Below are 21,750 nucleotides of genomic sequence, written 5' to 3'. Positions count from 1 at the left end.
TGTGTACACACAGTATAGTCAAAAAGTCAAGATTTAAGACATCAGATCCCCAAATCCAAAAGTAATCTCCCTTTCCTTTGACAGTTGTTAGCATTTTACTTGGACCTTTGTAGCAATTCTATTGTACAGCTCATAGATCCCAACTCATTGCAAAATACCATAGGTAAGTGTTCAATAAACATTAATTGGCAGAATGAGATAAAAACCTAAAGGGTAAGTATGAAAAGTGCTTATTATTCACCTATGATTACAGCACTGGATTTTCCAGGATGATCCCAACAACATGAATCCTTTAACCACTTAATGTTAAGAAATACAGTACAGTAGTCAGTGCATGGGTTCTGGGGTCAGACTGAATTTGAATCCCAGTTCTGCCGATTATCAGCCGTGTGATCTTAAATAAATTATGTACTTATTTTCAAGGCGGCACATCTTATTGTTATATACAAGAATATTACTCTTGTTTGTGATGAGGATTGAGTTAAAATATATAAAATTACTCGGAAAATTGCCTGGCATCTGTTAAATTATTTCTAAGTATAAGCCATTTTTTGTTAATAAAACCTGTGCCTCTGTCCCCAAATGGCAAACAAATGCTTTTGTCAGTCCACGTGTCTTTTGCTTCAATAAACATAGTTGTCATTAATCTCTTTAATTCGATAGGATATTCTTCTCACAGTATAGACTGGGAAAATTAGAGCTCTGGCTAAGGTTACCCACCATATGGGGATATACACCCAGAAGCTAGACATTTTCGTCCTTCCTAAGATCCAAGTAGGCACTGAAGAAAACACTTGTCTCAGAAGGGAAACACCTTTTCGTTCTTTACGGAATGGAAAAAAGGTGCAGCTCCGTCCCAAACCTGGAACGCAGTAGCTCCTGGCCGCCAGAAACCCTGGTGCGCAGGCGCAGTTGCGGCTCCACGCTCTCCGCCCGGCGCGTGACAACCGTGCTTCCACCCTACCCCCAACTCCATCTGAGTGCGCAAGAGCAACCCGACTCCACCCTCGCTCCCTCCCGAATGCGTACGTGCGCGTTCGCGCCTTTCACACTTGGCGGAGGGCGCGTGCCCTGGAAAATTCCATGCCCGAGCTAGCTCCGCCCTATGCGCCTTCTTTCCAGCCTCCGGCTCTTCACAGTTTCCTTCCCAGCTGCCTTTGCGTGAGCAAAATGGCAGCCCCCTTGCCGCGGAGTTTGTCTTGCTTATCCAGGGCTGTAGGATGGTGGTCTCGGCAGGTGGGTAGGGGTGGGGTGGCTGGAAGTCTGGGGGCTAGAGGAGGACAGAGTAGAGGGAAATACTCATTTTACGGTTGTCCTTGGTGAACTTGGGCGATACAGATCGTGCCTAGGTAGGGAGCAGTTGAGGTAGGCGAGACACAGTTATTGTATAGCTATGTGGCTGAGTGGGGAGAGCCTTGGTAGGGCTATCAGGGCGGGCAAGTTCTCGGGGATTAAGTTTCTCCGGTTTGCCCTGGATCTCATTGGCGTACGGGTGTTAAATGGGAAAGAAGTAATGGTTTGGAAGGTGGTCTCGCTTCCCGTTGATTTTTTATAAATGTTCTAAATTGGTCAGTAGCTGTAAAGGAGGGAGAATCGTTCCTGCCTGAACAAACTTCATGGTCAGCGAGAGATCTGGCCTTTAAGGAGCTTATTGGTTAATTGGAAGCTAGAACGACAAAATAAAGTTTACGTTGAGGCTCCCAATAGAATGAGCACAATGTAATCTGAGTAAATGTAGAGATTTCTGAGTTAAGGTAGAGCAGAAGAAAAGAGAGTACTGGGTTGGTGTTTAAGTTCCCCAAAGACTGAGCGTTGTTTCATCAGTCTGATCAACCTTGCTTTTATCAACTGTCATCAACTCTGCATTCTTGAGTTGGCATAGCCCTGTAGTATGAAAAGTACTAAAATAAAGCCTTTAGTAAAGGTTGAGTGGTATTAGTATTAGGAAAAGTTGCTAACTGGCTTTTAGTAAGAGACAGCTATAATTGTTAAGATAGAAGCATTTCCCCGTTATGTGTGGCTTTATAATTGTTCCTAAGTCATTCTTTGGTTGTGCCCTTTCTATCTTTGCTTACAGTTTGTATAAGATTTTTTCCCAGGTTACCTAACCTTTTTCTGCTATCCTCCAGCCAATCCTAATGACTCAGGCCACAGCAGTAGTTCCAGTGAGAACTAAAAAACGTTTCACACCCCCTATTTATCAACCCAAATACAAAACAGAAAAAGAGTTCACAGAATATGCCCGGAAAGCAGGACTGGTGATTCCTCAAGAAAGTTTGGAACGTCCCATACATCTGGCCTGTACAGGTAAAGCCCTAACCCAGTCCCCTTCTGTCAAAGGTCTTCTTGAAAAGTGGAATGATTTGGACTGTGAATGATAGCATTTAATTAACCCCCAAATCAGTTCAGCTTCAATAATTTGTATACATTATGTTTCATGAGGTCATCTTTGATCTTGTTTTCACAATATTCCTAGAAGACCAGAGTCAAGTTTCTCCCTTTTGTACAAGAAGCAGCTAAGACTCTTTTGAAGACTAAGATTATCTTACTCTACTTTTTCTAATCCTGCATGATTTCTTCTGCATGGAAAAGTCTGTTCATAGTCTATTTTGTATCCAGGAGCCCTCCCAATTTTTATGACCTCAAGATGACTTTTTCTCAATCTTGCAATGCTTTCTTAGTTTTCTCCTTCTCTCTTTACAGCTAGTATCTTTGATGCCTATGTTCCTCCTGAGGGTGATGCCCGAGTGTCATCTCTTTCTAAGGAAGGACTGGCACAGAGGACTGAGCGATTGAAGAAGAATGTGGCATCACAATTGTCGTAGGTATCTGAGACAGCTGGGAGTTAATATTAAAATAAAAATTTCTTGTTGCTACTTAATCCAGAGAGGCCATCTTGGATTAATTGTGTATAACTCCTTTGATAACTTGACAGTATATTCTTTCCCTGAAATAGACTTAATGGATAATAGTATGGACATTCTGAATCTTAGCATCTCAGCCTTGACTTGTCATTTTTGTCACGTCATTTAGGAAGTTGACATTGAAGTTTGTAGGACACTTTTTTGATCACATATTTAACAATTTAAAGTAGTAATAAGAGAGAGCATATTTATAAGAGAAATACCTGAGATTTTAAGAGAGTAAGAAAAACCAAAAAGGCTTAAGAAGACAGACCTGTTCTAGGGAGCTAACTGCGCTTTAGTTAAGGAGCAGAAGCCAAAACTGTCTTCTTAAAGAGATTTTCAATAGCTGTCACTCTGGCTCTGACTCTATCTAAATTATAGGCTCTTTAAGGTCATATATACATTTCTATGCGTTAGTGTATTGAGTTAGTGTCAATTCTTCATGTGGCTACAACATTCCTCTAAATACAGATCTTATCATATCAACACCTCTGCCTCAGACTCCTTGTGGCTCCTTATTATCTGAAGAATAAAATATAGATTTCTTCAGTGGTATTCAGGGCTTTTTAAAAAATAATTTGCCTCTTACCTTTCTCTCCACCATTGTCTATTTCATTTTTCTCATCCTAAACTTTAACATTTCCAAACTAATTGCTAGTTCCTTGACAATTGCTGTGCTGTGTCTCTTTGCACATCCTTTCCTTTGTCTGAAAAATGTCTTTTTTCTTCAGGCATTGTGTCTGCTGTTTTTTGTTTTTTAAAATATTTATTTATTTTTGGCTGTAATGGCTTCTCTTGTTGTGGAGCACGGCCCTACACCCCACACTACATGTGGGCTTCAGTAGTTGCTGTATGTGGGCTCAATAGTTATGGCTGCTGGGCTCCATAGCACCGTAGCTGTGGCACAGGGGCCTAGTTGCCCTCAACATGTTGGATCTTCCCAGTCAGGAATTAAAATGGTGTCCCTTGCATTGCAAGGCAGATTCTTAACCACTGGACCACCAGGAAAGCCCTGCTTTTTTTTTTTAATAATATACCCCCAGTTCTTCCCTCTCCTCTCCCTTCCCCCTTGGCCACCACAAGTCTGTTCTCTTTGTTTCTTTGTTGTTGTTCAACTGCTAAGTTGTGTCCCCATGAACTTCAGGACACCAGGCTTCCAGGTCCTTCACTATCTCCCGGAGTTTGCTCATGTCCTTGCTCATGTCAGAGATGCCATCCAACCATCTCATCCTCTATCTCCCCCTTTTCCTGCTCTCAATCTTTTTGAGCAGCAGGGTCTTTTCCAATGAGTCAGCTCTTTGCATCAGGTGGCCAAAGTATTGGAGTTTCAGCTTCAGCATCAGTCCTTCCAGTGAATTTTCAGGGTTGATTTCCTTTAGAATTGACTGGTTTGATTTCCTTGCTGTCCAGGGGATTCTCAAGAGTCTTGTCCACAATCAAAAGCACCAATTCTTCAGTGTTCAACCTTCTTTATGGTCCACCTGTCACATCCATACTTGACTACTGGAAAAACCATAGCTTTGATTATGTTTGTGTTTTATAGATGTTTCTTTCTGCCCTTTTTTTTTTTTGGCTGCACCACTCAGCATATGGGATCTTAGTATACCGACCAGAGGGATCAAACCTGCACTTCCTGCAGTGGAAACTCAGGGTCTTAACCACTGGACATCCCTGTGTTGTATTTTAGACTCCACATATAAGTGATATTATATGGTATTTGTTTTTCTCTTTCTGACTTACTTTGTTAGGTATGATAATCTCTAGGTCTGCTTTTAATTTCTGTGTCTGCTTTTAATTTCTGTGTCTGCTTTTAAGCCTTCCCTGACTTTTTTTGGAGTTGCCTTTGTTATAATTATAACTGTATGCTTATTTTTACTGTCTCTGGTAACTCTATATTCTGTTGCTCTCCTCTCATGTATTTCTCTCCTGGCTTGTGAACTCTTTGGTGAAAGAGTTCATGATGTTGATGAATACAACACTTATTGTCTAGGGGAGGAGAACAGTTACTGATTGTACACACATAATTACAGATAGAATAAAGTATGAGTGCTCTGAAAACACAGGACGGGGAAAGATAACTTTCCCCGTCTGGGAGTTCAGAGTAGGCTTCTCTAAGAAAATGACATTTAAAGCTGGGATCTAAAGGGTTGCTTGGAGTTAGCTGAGTAGAGAAATGTGGTGAGAAATAGCATTCCAGGGAAACAAAACAAGGCTTTGAGGTGAAAAGAGTGTAAAGAAGTTGATTTTGTCAAATGCTTTTTCTCTGATCATTGATCATAATGTGATATTTGTCCTTTATTGTATTGATATGGTATATTACATTAATTGATTTTTTAGTGTTAAGCCAACCCTGCATTCCTGGGATAAATTCCTCTAGGTTATGGTGTCCCTCATCCTCTTAATACATTTTTGGTAACACTGATTAGATCAGAATTCCCTGTTTACATTATTATAACTATGAAAATGCTGTTGACAGCTGAGTCATGCAGTACATTATTATTACATTTCCTTTCCTGCATAATGATTTTTTATTTTCCTGGCATTAAGTGTCTTTTTTTTCTCATTTCCTTATAGAACCCCTGGTTGTGTTAATTTTCTCTTACTGTGTAGAAAACATTATTTTATCAACCTCATCATAAAGAAGAAAGCCCTTCTGGAGCCTTCTTACCTTCTTCAGTCTGGATTGGTCTCTCTTCAGGCTCACTGTACATTGTGGGATCTGCTTTTATCATCATCCTGCTAAGCCATTTGCCTTGCTCTTATATATATTCCCTGTTTCCTGGATTTTATATCTTTCTCCTTCATGGTACATTCAGTTATTTTGGTGGTACACATTTCCTCGCAGCTTCCTGAGAAAGAGTGGAAGGTAAATAAGTGAAATGTTGCAAGGCTAAGAAAAAGTCTTTCTTTTAGTCTCCCACTTCATTTATAATTTGCCCATAGGCTTCCCTGGTGGTCTAGTTGTTAAGACTTCACGCTTCCCCTGCAGGGGGCACAAGTTCAATCCCTGGTTGGAGAACTAAGAACCTGTCATGCTGTGCAGTGTGGCCAAAAAAAATAATTTGCCCAGATATAGAATTCTGGACTGGGAGTCATTTTTTTCTTCATCAAAAATACTCCTCCATTGTCTTTCTAATCTTTCTAACTTCTGATGTTGCTAGTTAGAAGCCCAATGTCTTTCTGACTCTTGAACCTCTGTATGAAACCTGTTTTTTCTTCCTTAGTGCTTATAGGATATTTTCTTTGATGTCAAAATTCCAGAAATTCACTATGAGAAGCTTTGGTTTTTCTTTAGAATTAAGTTAGAAGGCTGAATTTATAGGACTTGGCACATTCAAAAAACAATTACTGAATAAATGAACAGACATTAATGGAGGTAAAGTAAGCTGTTAAGTTATGGAAATTGAATGACGTCTTCTTTAAAATGATTCTCATGCTTAATTTTACAGAATCCGGAGGATAAAAGAAAGTGATCCTAATTTTAAAGTAAAGGACTTCCCTGAAAAAGCCCAGGATATCTTCATTGAAGCTCATCTGTGTCTAAACAAGTATGTGAACTCCCTGTCTTATACCCACTATGTTCTCAGCAGCTATTATTCTAGGTGTGTTTTTTTTCCTTCAGGTGAGAATTCTAGAGTGAGAGACCTTCCTCTTTGGGAAATAATTGGAGCCTGGAGCTATCCTTGACTCCTCTCACTGCGTCTGGGAATTTTCACCATTTGGTCTGGCTCAGCTCCACTGGCAAATGTTAGGACTCTGCTTAATGGCAGCTGTTTTCACCCCACCTGATCCCTAACTCATCCTGATCCTTTCTTTGTGTCTTTTAGTCACTAAATCGTGTCCAACCCTTTGCAACCCCATGGACTCTAGCCCGCCAGGCTTCCGTGTGTTATACTATCTCTTGAAGTTTGGTCAGATTCATGTCCATTGAGTCAATAATGCTATCTAACCATCTCATCCTCTGTTGTCCTCTTCTCCTTTTGCCTTCAATCTTCCCCAATATCAGGGTCCTTTCCAATGAGTTGGCTCTTATCATCAGGTGGCCAACATATTGGAGCTTCAGCATCAGACCTTCCAATGTCTAATTGATCAGACCTTCCAGTCTCTGATTACTCAAGATTGATTTTCTGTAGAATTGACAGCTTTGGTGTCCTTGCAGTCTAGGGGACTCTCAAAAGTCTTTTCCAGCATCACAGTTTGAAAGCATCAATTCTTCAGCACTCACCTTTATGGTCCAACTCTCACATCCATGCCTGACTACTGGAGAAACCATAGCTTTGACTCCATGAACCTTTGTCAGAAAAGTGATGTCTCTGCTTTTTAATACGCTGTCTAGATTTGTCATAACTTTCCTTCCAAGGAGCAAACATCTTTTAATTTCATGGCTACAGTCACTATCTGCAGTGATTTTGGAGCCCAAGAAAGTAAAATCTGTCACTGCTTCCACTTTTTCCCCTTCCGTTTGCCATGAAGCTATGGGACTGGATGCCATAATCTTCGTTTTTTGGATGTTGAGTTTTAAGTCAGCTTTTTCACTCTCCTCTTTCATCCTCATCAAGAGGCTCTTTAGTTCCTCTTCACTTTCGGCCATTAGAGTGGTATCATTTGCATAACTGAGGTTGTTGATATTTCTCCCAGCAGTCTTGATTCCAGCTTGTGATTCATCCAGCCCAGCATTTCACATGATGTACTCTGCATGCTGCTGCTGCTAAGTCGCTTCAGTCGTGTCCGACTCTGTGCGACCCCATAGACAGCAGCCCACCAACCTCTGCCGCCCCTGGGATTCTCCAGGCAAGAACACTGGAGTGGGTTGCCATTTCCTTCTCCAGTGCATGAAAGTGAAAAGTGAAAGTGAAGTCGCTCAGTCGTGTCTGACTCCTAGCGACCCCATGGACTGCAGCCTACCAGGCTCCTCCGTCCATGGGATTTCCCAGGCAAGAGTACTGGAGTGGGTTGCCATTGCCTTCTCCAGTATTCTGCATAGAAGTACATAAATAAGCAAGGTGACAATATACAGCCTTCAGTTCAGTTCAGTCGCTCAGTTGTGTCCGACCCCATGAATCGCAGCACGCCAGGCCTCCCTGTCCATCACCAGCTCCTGGAGTTCATTCAAACTCACGTCTATCAAGTTGGTGATGCCATCCAGCCATCTCATCCTCTGTCGTCCCCTTTACCTCCTGCCCCCAATCCCTCCCAGCATCAGAGTCTTCCAGTGAGTCAACTCTTCACATCAGGTGGCCAAAGTACTGGAGTTTCAGCTTTAGCATCATCCCCTCCAAAGAACACCCAGGGCTGATCTCCTTCAGAATGGACTTATTGTATTCCTTTTCTAGTTTTGAACCAGTCGGTTATTTCATGTCCAGTCTGTTTCTTCTTGACCTGCATGCAAGTTTCTCAGGAGACAGGTAAGGTGGTCTGCTATTCCCACCTCTGAGAGTTTTCCAGTTTGTTGGGATCCACACAGTCAAAGGCTTTAGCTTAGTCAATCAAGGAGAAGTAGATGTTTTTCTGGAATTCCCTTGCTCTCTCTATAATACAGCAAATGCTGGCAATTTGATCTCTGTTTCCTCTGCTTTTTCTAAACCCAGCTTGTACATCTGTAAGTTCTCAGTTCACATATTGCTAAAGCCTAGCTTGAAGACTTTGAGCATAACCTTACTAGCATGTGAAATGAGCGCAATTGTTTGATAGCTTGAACATTCTTTGGCATTGCCCTTCTTTGGGATTGGAAAGGAAACTGATCTTTTCCAGTCCTGTGGCCACTACTGAGTTTTCCAAATTGCTGACATATTGAGTGCAGCGCTTGAACAGCATCATCTTTTAGGATTTGAAATAGCTCAGCTGGAATTCCATCACCTCCACTAGCTTTGCAATACTGAAATCAGATTGACCATATTCTTTGTAGCTGAAGATGGAGGAGCTCAATACAGTCAGCAAAAACAAGATCTGGAGCTGACTGTGGCTCAGATAATGAGCTCCATATTGCAAAATTCAGGCTTAAATTGAAGAAAGTAGGGAAAACCACTAGGTCACTCAGGTATGACCTAAATCGATCCCTTATGAATTATAGAGTGGAGGTGACAAATAGATTCAAAGGATTAGATCTGGTAGACACAGTGCCTGAAGAACTATGGGCGGAGATTCATAACATTGTACAGGAGGCGGCGATCAAGACCATCCCCAAGAAAAAGAAATTCAAGAAGGCAAAGTGGTTGTCTGAGGAGGCATTACAAATAGCTGAGGAAAGAAGAGGAGTGAAAGGCAAGCGAGAAAGGGAAAGATATACCCAACTGAATACAGAGTTAAAGAGAATAGCAAGGAGATAAGAAGGCCTTTCTAAATGAATAATGCAAAGAGAGGAAAGCAACAGAATGGGAAAGACTAGAGATCTCTTCAAGAAAATTGGAGATATCAAGGGGACATTTCATGCAAGTATGGGCACAATAAAGAATAGGAATCATATGGACCTAACAGAAGCAGAAGAGATTAAGGACAGGTGGCAATAATAGAAGAACTATATTTTAAAAAGTTAATGATCGGGGGTGGGGCCGCGAGTGGCATGGAGGAGGCGGAGGCCGTGGTGCTCCGGGCCGAGATGTGCGGGCCCTAGTGGGGCTTGAACGGGGCCCGGGCTCCTTGAGATACTTCTGCAGGCATGGGTTGTCCAGGACAGTGGTGACCCCCCAACATACGACATGGACAACTGGAAGCCCAGCTCTCTCATCAAGCCCTTTGGGGCGTGAAAAAAGCGGAGCTGGTATCTTACCTGGAAGTATAAACTGACCACCCAGTGGGCCCTGGAGGTTCTGTCAGGAGCCGTGTTTTTCGTACTGGTGACCGTCATCGTCAACATCAAGTTGATCCTGGACACACGACAAGCTATCAGCGAGGCCAGTGAAGACCTGGAGCCAGAACAAGACTATGATGAGGCCCTGGGCCGACTGGAGCCTCCAAGGCGCAGAGGCAGTGGTCCCCGACGTGTCCTGGACGTGGAGGTATACTCAAGCCGCGGCAAAGTGTATGTGCCAGTGGACGGCACCACGGTGCTGGAGGGTGAGGCCCAGGAGCAGGGCCGGGGCAGCCAAGTCATCGTCCTCAACCAGGCCACGGGCCATGGATGGCAGAGCGAGTGTCTGACACCTATTCACCTCATGAGGATGAGGCCGTGGTGCTGTTCCTCAACATGGCGGCAGCTGGCCGAGTGCTCATGTGCACCGTCAAGCACGAGGGCTCCTTCCTCCTCAGGGACACCGCCAGGGCTCTGCTGAGGAGCCTAGGCAGCCAGGCTGGCCCTGCCCTGGCCTAGAGGGACACCAGGGCCTTCGTGGGACGAAGAGGAGGTCCTTTGCTCACGGAGAAACATTATAAGTCACCTGCCCTCTCCTCCTGGGGGGATCCAGTTCTGCTGAAGACAGATGTGCTGCTGAGCTCAGCTGAAGAGGCAGAGTGCCACTGGGCAGACACAGAGCTGAACCGTCGCCGCTGCTACTGCAGCAAAGTTGAGGGCTACGGGAGCGTGTGCAGCTGCAAGGACCCCACACCCATCGAGTTCAGCCCTGACCCACTCCCAGACAACAAGGTCCTTGATGTGCCTGTGGCTGTCATTGCGGGGAACCGGCCCAATTACCTGTACAGGATGCTGCGCTCTCTACTCTCAGCCCAGGGGGTGTCTCCCCAGATGATAAGTTTTCATTGATGGCTACTGTAAGGAGCTGATGGAGGTGGTGGTGCTGCTTGGTCTGAGGGGCATCCAGCACACTCCCATCAGCATCAAGAACGCCCGTGTGCCTCAGCACTACAAGGCCAGCCTCACTGCCACTTTCAACCTGTTTCCGGAAGCCAAGTTTGCTGTGGTTCTGGGAGAGGACCTGGATATTGCTGTGGATCCTTTCAGTTACCTGAGCCAATCCGTCCACCTGCTGGAGGAGGACGACAGCTTGTACTGTATCTCTGCCTGGAATGACCAGGGCTGTGAACACACGGCAGAGGACCCAGCAGTGCTGTACCGTGTGGAGACCATGCCTGGGCTGGGCTGGGTACTCAGGAAGTTCTTGTACAAGGAAGAATTTGAGCCCAAGTGGCCCACACCAGAAAGCTCTGGGACTGGGACATGTTTATGCGGATGCCAGAACAACGCCGAGGCCGAGAGTGCATTATCCCTGATATGGGATAATCAGGATATGTCCTGATCCTACCGCTTTGGCATCATTGGCCTCAACATGAATGGCTACTTCCATGAGGCCTACTTCAAGAAGCACAAGTTCAGCATGGTTCCAGGTGTCCAGCTCAGGAACGTGGACGGTCTAAAGAAGGACGCTTATGAAGTAGAAGTTCACAGGCTTCTCAGTGAAGTGGAGGTTCTGGACCACAGCAAGAACCCTTGTGAAGACTCTTTCCTGCCAGACACAGAGGGCCACACCTACATGGCATTTATCCGGATGGAGAAGGACAATGACTTCACCACCTGGACTCAGCTTGCCAAGTGTCTCCGAATCTGGGACCTGGATGTGTGTGACAACCACCAGGGCCTGTGGAGACTGTTTCAGAAGAAGAACCACTTCCTGGTGGTGGGGGTCCCAGCCTCCCCATACTCGATGAAGAAGCCACCATCAATCACCCCAATTTTCTTGGAGTCACCCACAAAGGAGGAGGGAGGCCCGGGAGCTGCAGAACAGACATGAGACCTCCTCCAGCAACCTGCAGGGCTGCGTACTGTGTAGCCCCAGGCAGGCTAGCCCTTTATCCAATCCTGTAGGATTTTGTAGACACTGGCGGGGGCTGGGTCTGGTTTTTTTTAACTTGAAACTTAATTACTAACTCCCAGGGGAGGGTTCCTCTGCTCCAACACCCCTGTTCCTGAGTTGGAGGTCTATTTATTTACTTTCTTGTTGGGAAAGGGCAGGAGAGTACCTGGGAATCACTGGGATCCCTGGGCAGCCCATTCTGCCCTTTGCATACTCCTTCCTCCCAGGCCTGACTGAGAATCTAAGGTATTTATTGACTGTCCTGAGGGTCTTGGAAACAGCTGAAGCCTGGAGGGACTCACTCAGAGACCCTCAGACACTGAACCAGGCCTCTTCTCAGCCTCCTCTTTGTCCAGATTTCCAAAGCTGGATAAGGTGGTCATTGATTAAAAAAGGAGAAAAGCTCAAAAAAAAAAAAAAAAGTTAATGATCGAGATAACCATGAGTGTGGTCACTCAGAGCCAGATATCCTGGAATGTGAAGTCAAGTGGGCCTTAGGAAGCATTACTTCAAACAAAGCTAATGGAGGTGATGAAATTCCAGCTGAGCTATTTAAAATCTTAAAAGATGATGCTGTTCAAGTCTTGACTCAATATGTGAAGCAATTTGGACAACTCAGCAGTGGCCACAGTTGGGTTGCTATTTTGTTATTGGGTTGCAGGAGCTCTTTATGTGTTCTGAATAGTAATCCCATGTCAGATATATGCTTTATAAATATTTTCTCCCATTTCATGGGTTTTTACTTTCTTGGTAGTGTACTTTGAAATAAGAACATTTTAATTTTTGTTAAGTCCAAGTTACATGTGTTTTCTTTTGTTGTCTGAGTTTTTACTGTCAAATCTACAAATCATTGCCAAATTCAGTGTCATGGAATTTTTCCCTAATGTTTTCTTCTAAGAGTTTTATAGATTTGGTTCTCACATTTTGGTCTTTGATCCCTTTTGAGTATGCTGTAATGTAAGCATCTGACTTCATTTTTTTTTTTTTTTTTTAATAATATCACCTATGTATTTATTTGTTAATTTTGGCTGTGTGTGCTGGATCTTTTGTCGCTGTGCTCAGACTTTCTCTAGTTGCACCCAGCCAGGGCTACTCTTTGTTTTGGTGCGTGAGCCTCTCGTTGCAGTGGTGTCTTCTGTTGCAGAGCGAGGGCACTAGGCACACCGGCTTCAGTAGCTGGGGCTTGAGGGCTGTAGAGAATGGGCTCAGTCGTGGCACACAAGGTTCATTGGTCCCAGGCGTGTGGGATCTTCTGAACCAGGGACTGAACCAGTGTTGCCTGAATTGGCAGGCGGATTCTTAACCACTGGACCACTAGGGAAGTCCCAGTGGTATAACTTTCTGATTCTCTTCTTTCCTTTTCTATAGATTTTTTAAAACTTATTTTCTTAATGGTTACTTTGGGGATTAGAATTCGTATCTTAACCGTCTAGTTTGGATAATATCAAAGTTTCAATAGTGTACAAGCAGTCTGCTCCTTCCCCTTTGCATTGTTACTGCCGCTGATTATATGTTTATACACTATGTGCCCATAACATAGATTTGTAACCGATGTTTTATGCATGTGCCTTTTAAATCAAATAGGAAAAAAATGAGGAATTACAGATCAGAAGGACAGGAATACTGGCCTTTATGTTTACCTATATAGTAACCTGTACCTGTGCTGATTGTTTCTTATTGCTTTAAGTTACTATCCAGTGTCCTTTCATTTAGGTCTGAAAAACGCCTTTAGTATATCTAATAGGACAGATCTCCTGGTAATAAACCCTCCCAATTTTTGTTTATCTGAAAATATCTACAATTCTCCTTCATTCTTTTTTCTTTCTCTTTTTTTTTTTTTCTTTTGCCATACCTCATGGCATGTGGAACTTCCCCGACCAGCGATTTAACCCATGTCCCCTGAAATGGAAGTGCATTAACCACTGAGCCACCAGGGAAGCCCTCTCCTTCATTTTTAAAAGATAGTGTTTCTATCTATAAAATTCGTAGTTGACAGATTTTCTTTTAGGCCTTTAAATACATCATCCCACTGCCTTTTGGCCTCCATAGTTTCTGATAAGAAACCAACTGTAACCTTTGTAAGGTCCCTGGTATGTGACAAATTACTTCTCTTCTGTTGCTCTTAAGATTTTCTCTTTGTCTCTTGGTTTTGACACTTGGACTGTACTGTGTCTCAGTGTGGATTTCTTTGAGTTCATTCTGCTTGGAGTTTGTGGAGTTTCTTGGATATGAACATTCATTTCTTTTACCAGATTTGAAATGTTTTCAGCCATCCTTTCTATTCTTTTTTTTTTTTTTTGGCTACACTATGCGTTATGCAGGAACTTCCCCGGCCAGGGATTGAACCTGTGTCCCCTGCAGTGGAAGCACAGACTCTTAACCACTGGACCCTTAGGGAAGCTCCTTCAGCCGTTATTTCTTCAAATGTTTTTTTTGCCTCCTCTCTTCTCCTTCTGGGACTCCTGATATGTGTGTTCATGCACTTGACTGTGTCCTGCAGGTACCTCAGGCTCTACTCATTTTTCTTCATTGTTTTCTTCTTTTTGCTCCCTAGATTGGATACTTCCAATAGTTTTATCCGCAAGTTATGGGGCTCAGCTGGTAAAGAATCCGCCTGCAACACAGGAGACCTGGTTCGATCCCTGGGTTGGGAAGATCCCCTGGATAAGGGAAAGACTACCCACTCCGGTATTCTGACCTAGAGAATTCCATGGACTGTATAGTCCATGGGGACGCAAAGAGAGGGAAACAACTGAGCAACTTTCACTTGCTCCTTAGATTGGATGCTTTCAATAGTTTTATCCTTGAGGTAACTGATCCCGTGTTTCTTCCTTCTCAGATTTGCTGTTCAGCCCCTGTAGTGAATTTTTTTTAAGTCTTTATTGGATTTGTTACCTTATTGCTTGCTTTTCTTTTTTTTTAATGTGTTGGCTTTTTGGTCAGGAGATATGTGGGATCTTAGCTCCCCAACCAGGAATTGAACCTGCACCCCCTGCTCTGGAAGGTGAAATCTTAACCACTGTACTGCCAGGGAAGTCCCTAACCCCCGTAGTGAATTTTTAATTTCTTTCACTGTATTTTGCAGTTCTAGAATTTGTTTGGTTCATTTTCATAATTTTTATCTCTTTACTGATTGATGTACTTATTTCGTAGATTGTTTTAGAATTTCCTTTAGTTCTTTTCGCCTGGTTGCCTTTATCTCAATGAGCATGTAGGACAGTTGATTTAATGTCTTTGGCTAATAATTCTAATGTCTGGGCTTCCTCAGGGATAGCTTCTGTCAAAAATTTTTTTCTGTAAGTGGGCCATAGTTTCATGTTTCTTTGTATACTTTGTAACTTTTTGTTGAGAATTGGACATTCTGAGCATCATTATGTGGTAACTCTGAAAATCAGATTGCTCTGCTCCTCAGAAATTGCTGACTTTGTTGATTAGTGCTGCTGCCATCCATTTGTGACTTTTCCAAACTAATACTGCCAAGTGTGTATTCTTTGTTGCGGGTAGTAGTCAGTGAAGTTTCCGTTCCATTACCTCTGCAGTCGGCCAGTGACCTGACAAAGATTTCCTAAATTGTCTGACTGAATAAAAACAAAATAGGTGTTCTTTTCCCTTTATCCCTTTATATCTGTTGATGGGAAAAGCTGCTGCAGCCAGCAGGGCTGAAACCATGGCATGGTTTGTGCTGGTCTCTCTGCCATCCACCAGATTGACCAGAATGTGCAAACTCAAATTTTGGAGGGGAAGGTCCCTGCTGCCTGCCCAAGTACCAGCCATCCACTCCAGAACACAGACCGCTGTCCCGCAGTCATGGCAGGGCTGAGGGAAAGAGGAGGGGAGGTGGTTTGTACATGTTCTTAAATCCAGGCTCATTGGCTTCTCCCTTCATCAGGCACTCCCCTGGTTGTTATAAGTATCCAGAGTTCTGAGATTTTGCTTTGCTTATTTATCAGTTACTTCAATGAAGGGACCCACCCCTAGTGCTTCCTGGTCTGTTGTTTTGCTTGATGTCTGTGTCTGTTGATTGTGCTAGATTGATTCCAGGTCTGTTTTGTAGTGTTGATGATGGAGTGTGTTTCTTCTGAGGGAATTGCAGACAACCTAAGTTATGAATATGCTCCCAGAGAGGTTTTCTCTGTGTGTTTCTGCCAAATCCTCTAGGGATAGCATTGGCAAGGTATTAGTTTTTATGTTAATTTCTTAGTTTAGGAATTCTTGCATCATAGAGATACTGTAAATTTTGTGTCTACATCTGAGTATAATGTGTACTTAGGGCTTTAATTTTTCAGTTTTCATGGGGTTTTTTGGTTGCTGTTGTTTGTTTTTTAGATTTTTTACCCCTGCTCAGAGCCCTAGACAGAGGGAAGCTTTGTCTCTAGGTTGGTGGGCTGTTTTTCTAGTTTCCTTTTCCTGCGCCTGCCAGACTCTTTTGAGGGTCACAGCTTTATACAGGGATTTCAGTTCCAACTCCCTGTCCTTCCAACGTCCTGGGTTTTAGGAAAAGTCAAGCTCTAGCCATCAGATCCTATTTCTGGATCCTTAAATCATCTCTTACCTGGTTGTGGTATCAGGTTATGTTCTTTCCATTCTACTTTTAATTCGCTCTTCCTCTCTGGCACCTATGGACTTAACTTCCTTTCTCGTGTACTAGGCTAGAGATTTAAAAATGTGTGTGTGTCTGTGTTTATTATATTCTGTCCAGCCTTTCTGGATGTTTACAGTGGGAGGGTAAATTTTATTGCAAACTTACTTATAGGATAAGTTCTATTACAAAATACCGAGTCAGCTCATAAAAGGGGGAGTTTATTTCTACTGAAGATTTCTAGGCCAAGATAGTGATGAGGCAGAATTCATTCGGAGGTGCCAGGTGTGGTGGCTGTGGTATCTGTCACCACAACTTGGTGTAGTCTAGTCTAGAGCTACAGTGAGGGGAAATGACTCAGAGTCTTTTTTATTTGGAATAGAAGTGGAAGTGAAACAGAATTAACCTATCACCCACTCTGGCATTAGAGACACAGTTTTTCAAAGAGCAAGACTTTAACCACTTAGGAAGTGTTAAATTGCAGAAGATAGAAAAAAAAAAGAAAAGAAAAAAAGCAACAAAAAAATAAATTGCAGGAGAAAGTCATGAATGTGTATCTGAAAGAAACTAATCTGTGGTCTTAGGTTTACTTGAAGCCTACTTCAGTTAGGAACCCTCCTAAAATCTTACATGTACAAGAGCTTGGGTTTGTTGTTTCATTTTCTTCCTGAATAGAATCAGCATAACTTGGTCACTCTGGCAGCCACAAAGATGGGATGGAGGGACAGTTTGTTTGGAAAGGACCAGAAATGACAAGTTGTTATCTTTTACTTTTTCTAAACCTTAAGCTTTTTATTTTGTATTGGAGTATAGCCATTTAATGGAAGCCGTTGACTTCCTTGGTGGCTCAGACAGTAAAAGCATCTGCCTACAATGCAGGAGACTCGGGTTGGATCCCTGGGTCAGGAAGATCCACTGGAGAAGGAAATGGCAACCTGCTCCAGTACTCTTGCCTGTAAATCCCATGGACGGAGAAGCCTGGTAGGCTACAATCCATGGGGGTCGCAAAGAGTCAGACATGACTGAGCGACTTCACTTTCTTTCCATAGCTGTTTAACAGTGTTGTAGTGTCAGATGAACAGTGAAGGACTCAGCCATACTGGTTATCTCTTGGCTGGGTTCAAGGATGAAAGTGTAAGAAATAAGGCTAGGCAGTTGGTATTGATGATGTATCCATGGTAAGAAGAGATAAGTTGAGCTTTTGATTGTTGTTTGTGTTGAATCTTGTTCCAGCTTAGAACAGAAATCAGTCCCCATGTCCCAGTGAGGGTCTCTTACCCATCTCAAGGATATCTAGTAATTTCAGAGAAATTTCTTTCTGCTCCTGAAATTCAAACACAACTTTACACTGCTTTTAGAGCTCATGGTTTTCTGAGAAATCATGTTATTCTTCATCTTTGTATTTCTAGGACTTAGTATATTACCTGGCTTATAGTAGGTGTGCAGAAAATATTTGTAAAAATGAAGGGAATGATTTTCCATTTTCAGGGCCATTTTCAACTTTCATATAGTGTGTCATAAAAGCAGTAGTCAGTGATACAAATTTCTTTCCTTTTTAGCTCAGACCATGACCGACTTCATACCTTGGTAACCGAAAACTGTTTTCCGGTAGGTTGTCATCTTCCTTAGAATTGTGGGATGCCTGAGTAGACAGATTCTAGATAGCACCTCAGTTTTCTTAAGGATCAGTTTTGAGAGTACAGGAAGTTTAAGGCAAAAGGCCGAAGTTCGTTATGTTTGGCTGCATGGTAATGACTTGGTATGAAGTCTGGTAAAGGCCGTGCAGTTGCAGATAGAGGAGGTCCCTGAGCAAGCAGTACTGAGACTGCAAATCCTGAGGGGAGGGGATGGTCACATTAGGCCAGCCCTGCACATGCCTGGGCCACAATAAAGGACTTAAGCAGTGTGCTTGAGGCTTACACTGTGTGGTAACCAGGGCGCTGGGTACTCTGGGAGACTCCTGACAATGAGGACTTTGTGGTTTAGTTAGAAGTTCAAGAATAAGAATTTCAGTTGCTCCCAGTTCTGCCTCATCTCTCCAGGCACAAGTATAGCTATCCTAGTCTAAGGAGGTTATTAGCCTTTATAAAAGTCTATAAAATTCCTATAAAAACTGCCGAAAGGTAAGAGGAAAAAAACAAATGTGCAGCCAACAGAAATGCACGCAGTAGCGAGCAGATTATGACAGTGTGTGGGAGGGATAACATATTAGGTAAGCTGGCAGTTTGGAATGCGGTCTTCATTGATTTGGAGAAGGGTTCTCCAGGTGGTAATTGGCTCTTGAGTCATGATTTAGAAATGAAAAGAGAGTTGTTGTAAGGTGAGCTGAAGCAATAGCTTAAGCAAAATTTAGAAAAGTGAGAGAAAATAAGCACCACAGCGCATTTGATGGGAAACGTTGCATGTTGACTGTGGCATTGCAGGAAGAGGAAGCATGGAAATAAGCACCCACTTCCCTAAGGGGGCGGGGGGTGCGGGCAGGAATCCAGTTGAACTCTTCTCTGCCCTCAGGACATGGTCTGGGACATCAAATATAAGACTGTCCGCTGGAGCTTCGTAGAGTCTTTAGAGCCACCCCAGGTGGTGCAGGTTCGCTGTTCGAGTCTGGTGACCAAGAGCAACGCGTATGGCCAGGTCACCGTCCGCATGCACACCCGGCAGGTAGAGGCACCAGTCTGCTTTCCTCCCAGCTTTTCTTTACTCTCAGGTTGAGCACCTACCTCTGAGTCCTGGGTATAGCTACCAGGACTGTGCGTTCTAAGGCAAGGCTCGCCATGGTCTTTCTGGGCTTGTCACTGCACCCTTCCCACTGCTGTATGTTAGCTGTGAACACAGGTGTGGGGATATTATTCCCTCCCCTTCCTGGGATCCCTCCTACCTCCTTCCACTCCCTCCACCCTGACCGCCCTCCCCACCCAGTCAAAAACCCTCTAAGAGTAAAGTGTCAGTGGTTGATCAGTTAGTCTGGATTCAGAATTAAACAACTCTGAGGACTAACCAACTTGACGTGCTTTCATCTTTGCAGACTCTGGCCATCTATGACCGGTTTGGCCGGTTGATGTATGGACAGGAAGATGTGCCCAGGGATGTCCTGGAGTATGTTGTCTTTGAAAAGCACCTGGCGAATCCCTATGGCAGCTGGAGAATGCATGGCAAGATTGTTCCCCCATGGGCACCCCCTAAGCAGCCCATCCTTAAGGTAAAGCAGCTCTCACGGTTTAAAGTGTGCTAAGTTGCTTGAGTCTGATGTCCAGCTCTTTGCAATCCCATGTACTGTAGCCCACCAGGATCCTCTGTCCATGGGATTATCCTGGGAAGAATACTGTAGTGGGTTGCCATGTCCTCCTCCAGGGGATTTTCCCCACCCAGGCATTGAACCCCCCGCATCTTACGTCTCCCGTATTGGCGGACGGGTTCTTTACTACTAGGGCCTCCTGGTTTAAGACGTGGCATCCTCAGCCACTCCTGTTGGGCACCTCCTAGTGGAGAGGGAGGGTGATGCCGCCCCAGGAAGAGGAATTCTTTGCGGATGGGCCTGAAGGCAGGCCTGAATCTCCTGGGTAAACCATGGACTTGGATAATAGATAACTTAGCTTCCTGCTCTTTCAGACGGTGATGATCCCTGGGCCCCAGCTGAAACCTGGGGAAGAGTATGAAGAGCTGCAAAGAGAGGCCCATAAGCCTCAGCTAGCGTGACGGCAAGAATGATTCCTGGGGTGAAGCATGGGTGATGAAGCAGCTGGAAGCTGTGAAGTCTGGGTGTCCGGAAGCTGTGAAGTCACCTGTCTTTCTTCATGCTGTAGAAAGAACTGCCTTTGTTCTCTCTTACCCTGCTTGGGTCTTTTAAGCAGTCTTATCCTCAATAACAACTGCTGCTGGTTGGGCCCTGGTGGGTTGGTTCTATGCACAGCAATGGCTCTGCTTCTTTTTTTCCATCTTAAATCTAGTTTCTAACTCCAGATGAAAGATGGTATGTTTCAGAGAACATGATACCAGCTTGCCCAAAGCAAGAACTGTCAGGAGCAAACTGGCAGGACTTTCTAATTACAGGGCAGGGATCAGAGTTGGAAATAAAACACTTATCAAGTATTAGACAAATTGTGGTGGGTTCTCTACATTTCTCCTGGTTCAGGCTGGAAGTGGACAAGTCTTCAGATGGTAGACGTGGAAGTTAACTATGACTGATGACTTATAGGAAATCCAGACTTGAGAAAAATAATTAGTGTTTATAAAAGTGATGTCATTTAAGAGGGTCTCTTCTCATACACTGATTCACTGAATCAGTATCTGTATTTCACAAATGAATGTAAATCCAAAGACATCATTTAGTCCTCAGCTTTTAGATTTTGTTCTTAATTATCGACTGTATCCTGATGTAATCCCAGGAGGCGTTGGTAGAGGCAGGGGCCATGGAAGTGTGGATACATTTGGGAAATTCATCAGTAAGACTTGGTTCACTGATTTCTAGCACCTTTTGGAGATGGTGACTATTTTTGCAGCCCAGATTTGGAGGCAAAGATTCCAGGATATGAACCTGTGGAGAGGGAAACAGCCCAGCCCCTACTTGTGCCTTAGCTCCAGCTGGAGGAGGATGTAGGACTTCACATACTCATGTCCTGGGTCATCTGAGGTGTGACAGGGAAGTCACTGTCCCAGCAGCAAGCTTGGCTTGTAGCACTATTACACTGATCAGCCCATGAGGTCCCCCTTAAAAATTAGAACCTTATTTCTCATATTTCTGTGTTTTTTTTTTTTATTTTATTTATTTATTTATTTTTATTTTATTTTTAAACTTTACATAATTGTATTAGTTTTGCCAAATATCAAAATGAATCCGCCACAGGTATACATGTGTTCCCCATCCTGAACCCTCCTCCCTCCTCCCTCCCCATACCATCCCTCTGGGTCGTCCCAGTGCACCAGCCCCAAGCATCCAGTATCGTGTATCGAACCTGGACTGGCAACTCGTTTCTTATGTGTATGAGACAGCAAAAGAGACACTGATGTATAGATCAGTCTTATGGACTCTGTGGGAGAGGGAGAGGGTGGGAAGATTTGGGAGAATGACATTGAAACATGTAAAATATCATATTTCTGTTTTTTAAGTCTAGAGTTTTCTTTTAAGGAGTTTATCACTTGGCTAAGGATTAATCTGTTCTGACCTTGAGAGTAGAGTCCAAAGAAATGAATCAGGTTGAGAATAACCTGACTCCTCTCTGTAAAGCTACCATCTCAGCAAAGCAGCAAATAGACCAGGCCTCACTAGGGAGAACTAAGGTTTTAATAACAGCTGCCAAGTGCAGACCACAGAAACAAGATGTGTATGCTTAGGGGAGAGGCAGCACTAGCGGGTTAATCCAAAGCAGCCACTCTCATCAGGCTACTTAGTCTCAACCCTTTTGGCTTAAAAATGTACATCAGTTTCCAGCATTGCTGCCCAAGTGAGGTTTGGTCATATCCTATTTGCCTGAGCCCCGGATTAAGGCAAAATGAGAAGGGAGGTGCTTTCAGTAGGATCCAC

At 43.7% G+C, this 21,750-nt stretch overlaps 1 protein-coding gene and 1 pseudogene across 3 annotated transcripts; both read left to right on the top strand.

Moving 5' to 3' along the window:
- Nucleotides 1-949: 949 nt before the first annotated feature.
- Nucleotides 950-20,327, top strand: MRPL45 (mitochondrial ribosomal protein L45). 2 transcript variants are annotated; one of them, XM_010842698.1, is made up of 8 exons: nt 950-1,236; nt 2,130-2,307; nt 2,704-2,821; nt 6,356-6,454; nt 17,789-17,837; nt 18,741-18,890; nt 19,255-19,428; nt 19,839-20,327. In XM_010842698.1, exons 1-8 carry the CDS (start codon nt 1,084-1,086, stop codon nt 19,923-19,925), a joined length of 1,008 nt encoding a protein of 335 aa, XP_010841000.1. In that variant the 5' UTR covers nt 950-1,083; the 3' UTR covers nt 19,926-20,327. The 2 variants fall into 2 exon arrangements, with proteins under 2 accessions (XP_010841000.1, XP_010841001.1); XM_010842699.1 differs by lacking the exon at nt 6,356-6,454.
- On the top strand, nt 9,353-12,142 carry LOC104990559 (annotated as a pseudogene). The gene has a single exon (XR_825524.1). The product of XR_825524.1 is annotated as a protein O-linked-mannose beta-1,2-N-acetylglucosaminyltransferase 1 pseudogene (transcript).
- Nucleotides 20,328-21,750: the final 1,423 nt, after the last annotated feature.

Source organism: Bison bison, unplaced genomic scaffold, assembly GCF_000754665.1.
Source record: "Bison bison bison isolate TAMUID 2011002044 unplaced genomic scaffold, Bison_UMD1.0 scf7180017864180, whole genome shotgun sequence".
NCBI classification, from domain to species: Eukaryota; Metazoa; Chordata; class Mammalia; order Artiodactyla; family Bovidae; genus Bison; species Bison bison.
Note: the sequence above shows the minus strand (reverse complement) of the source record. Positions and strands in the feature narration are given on the sequence as shown.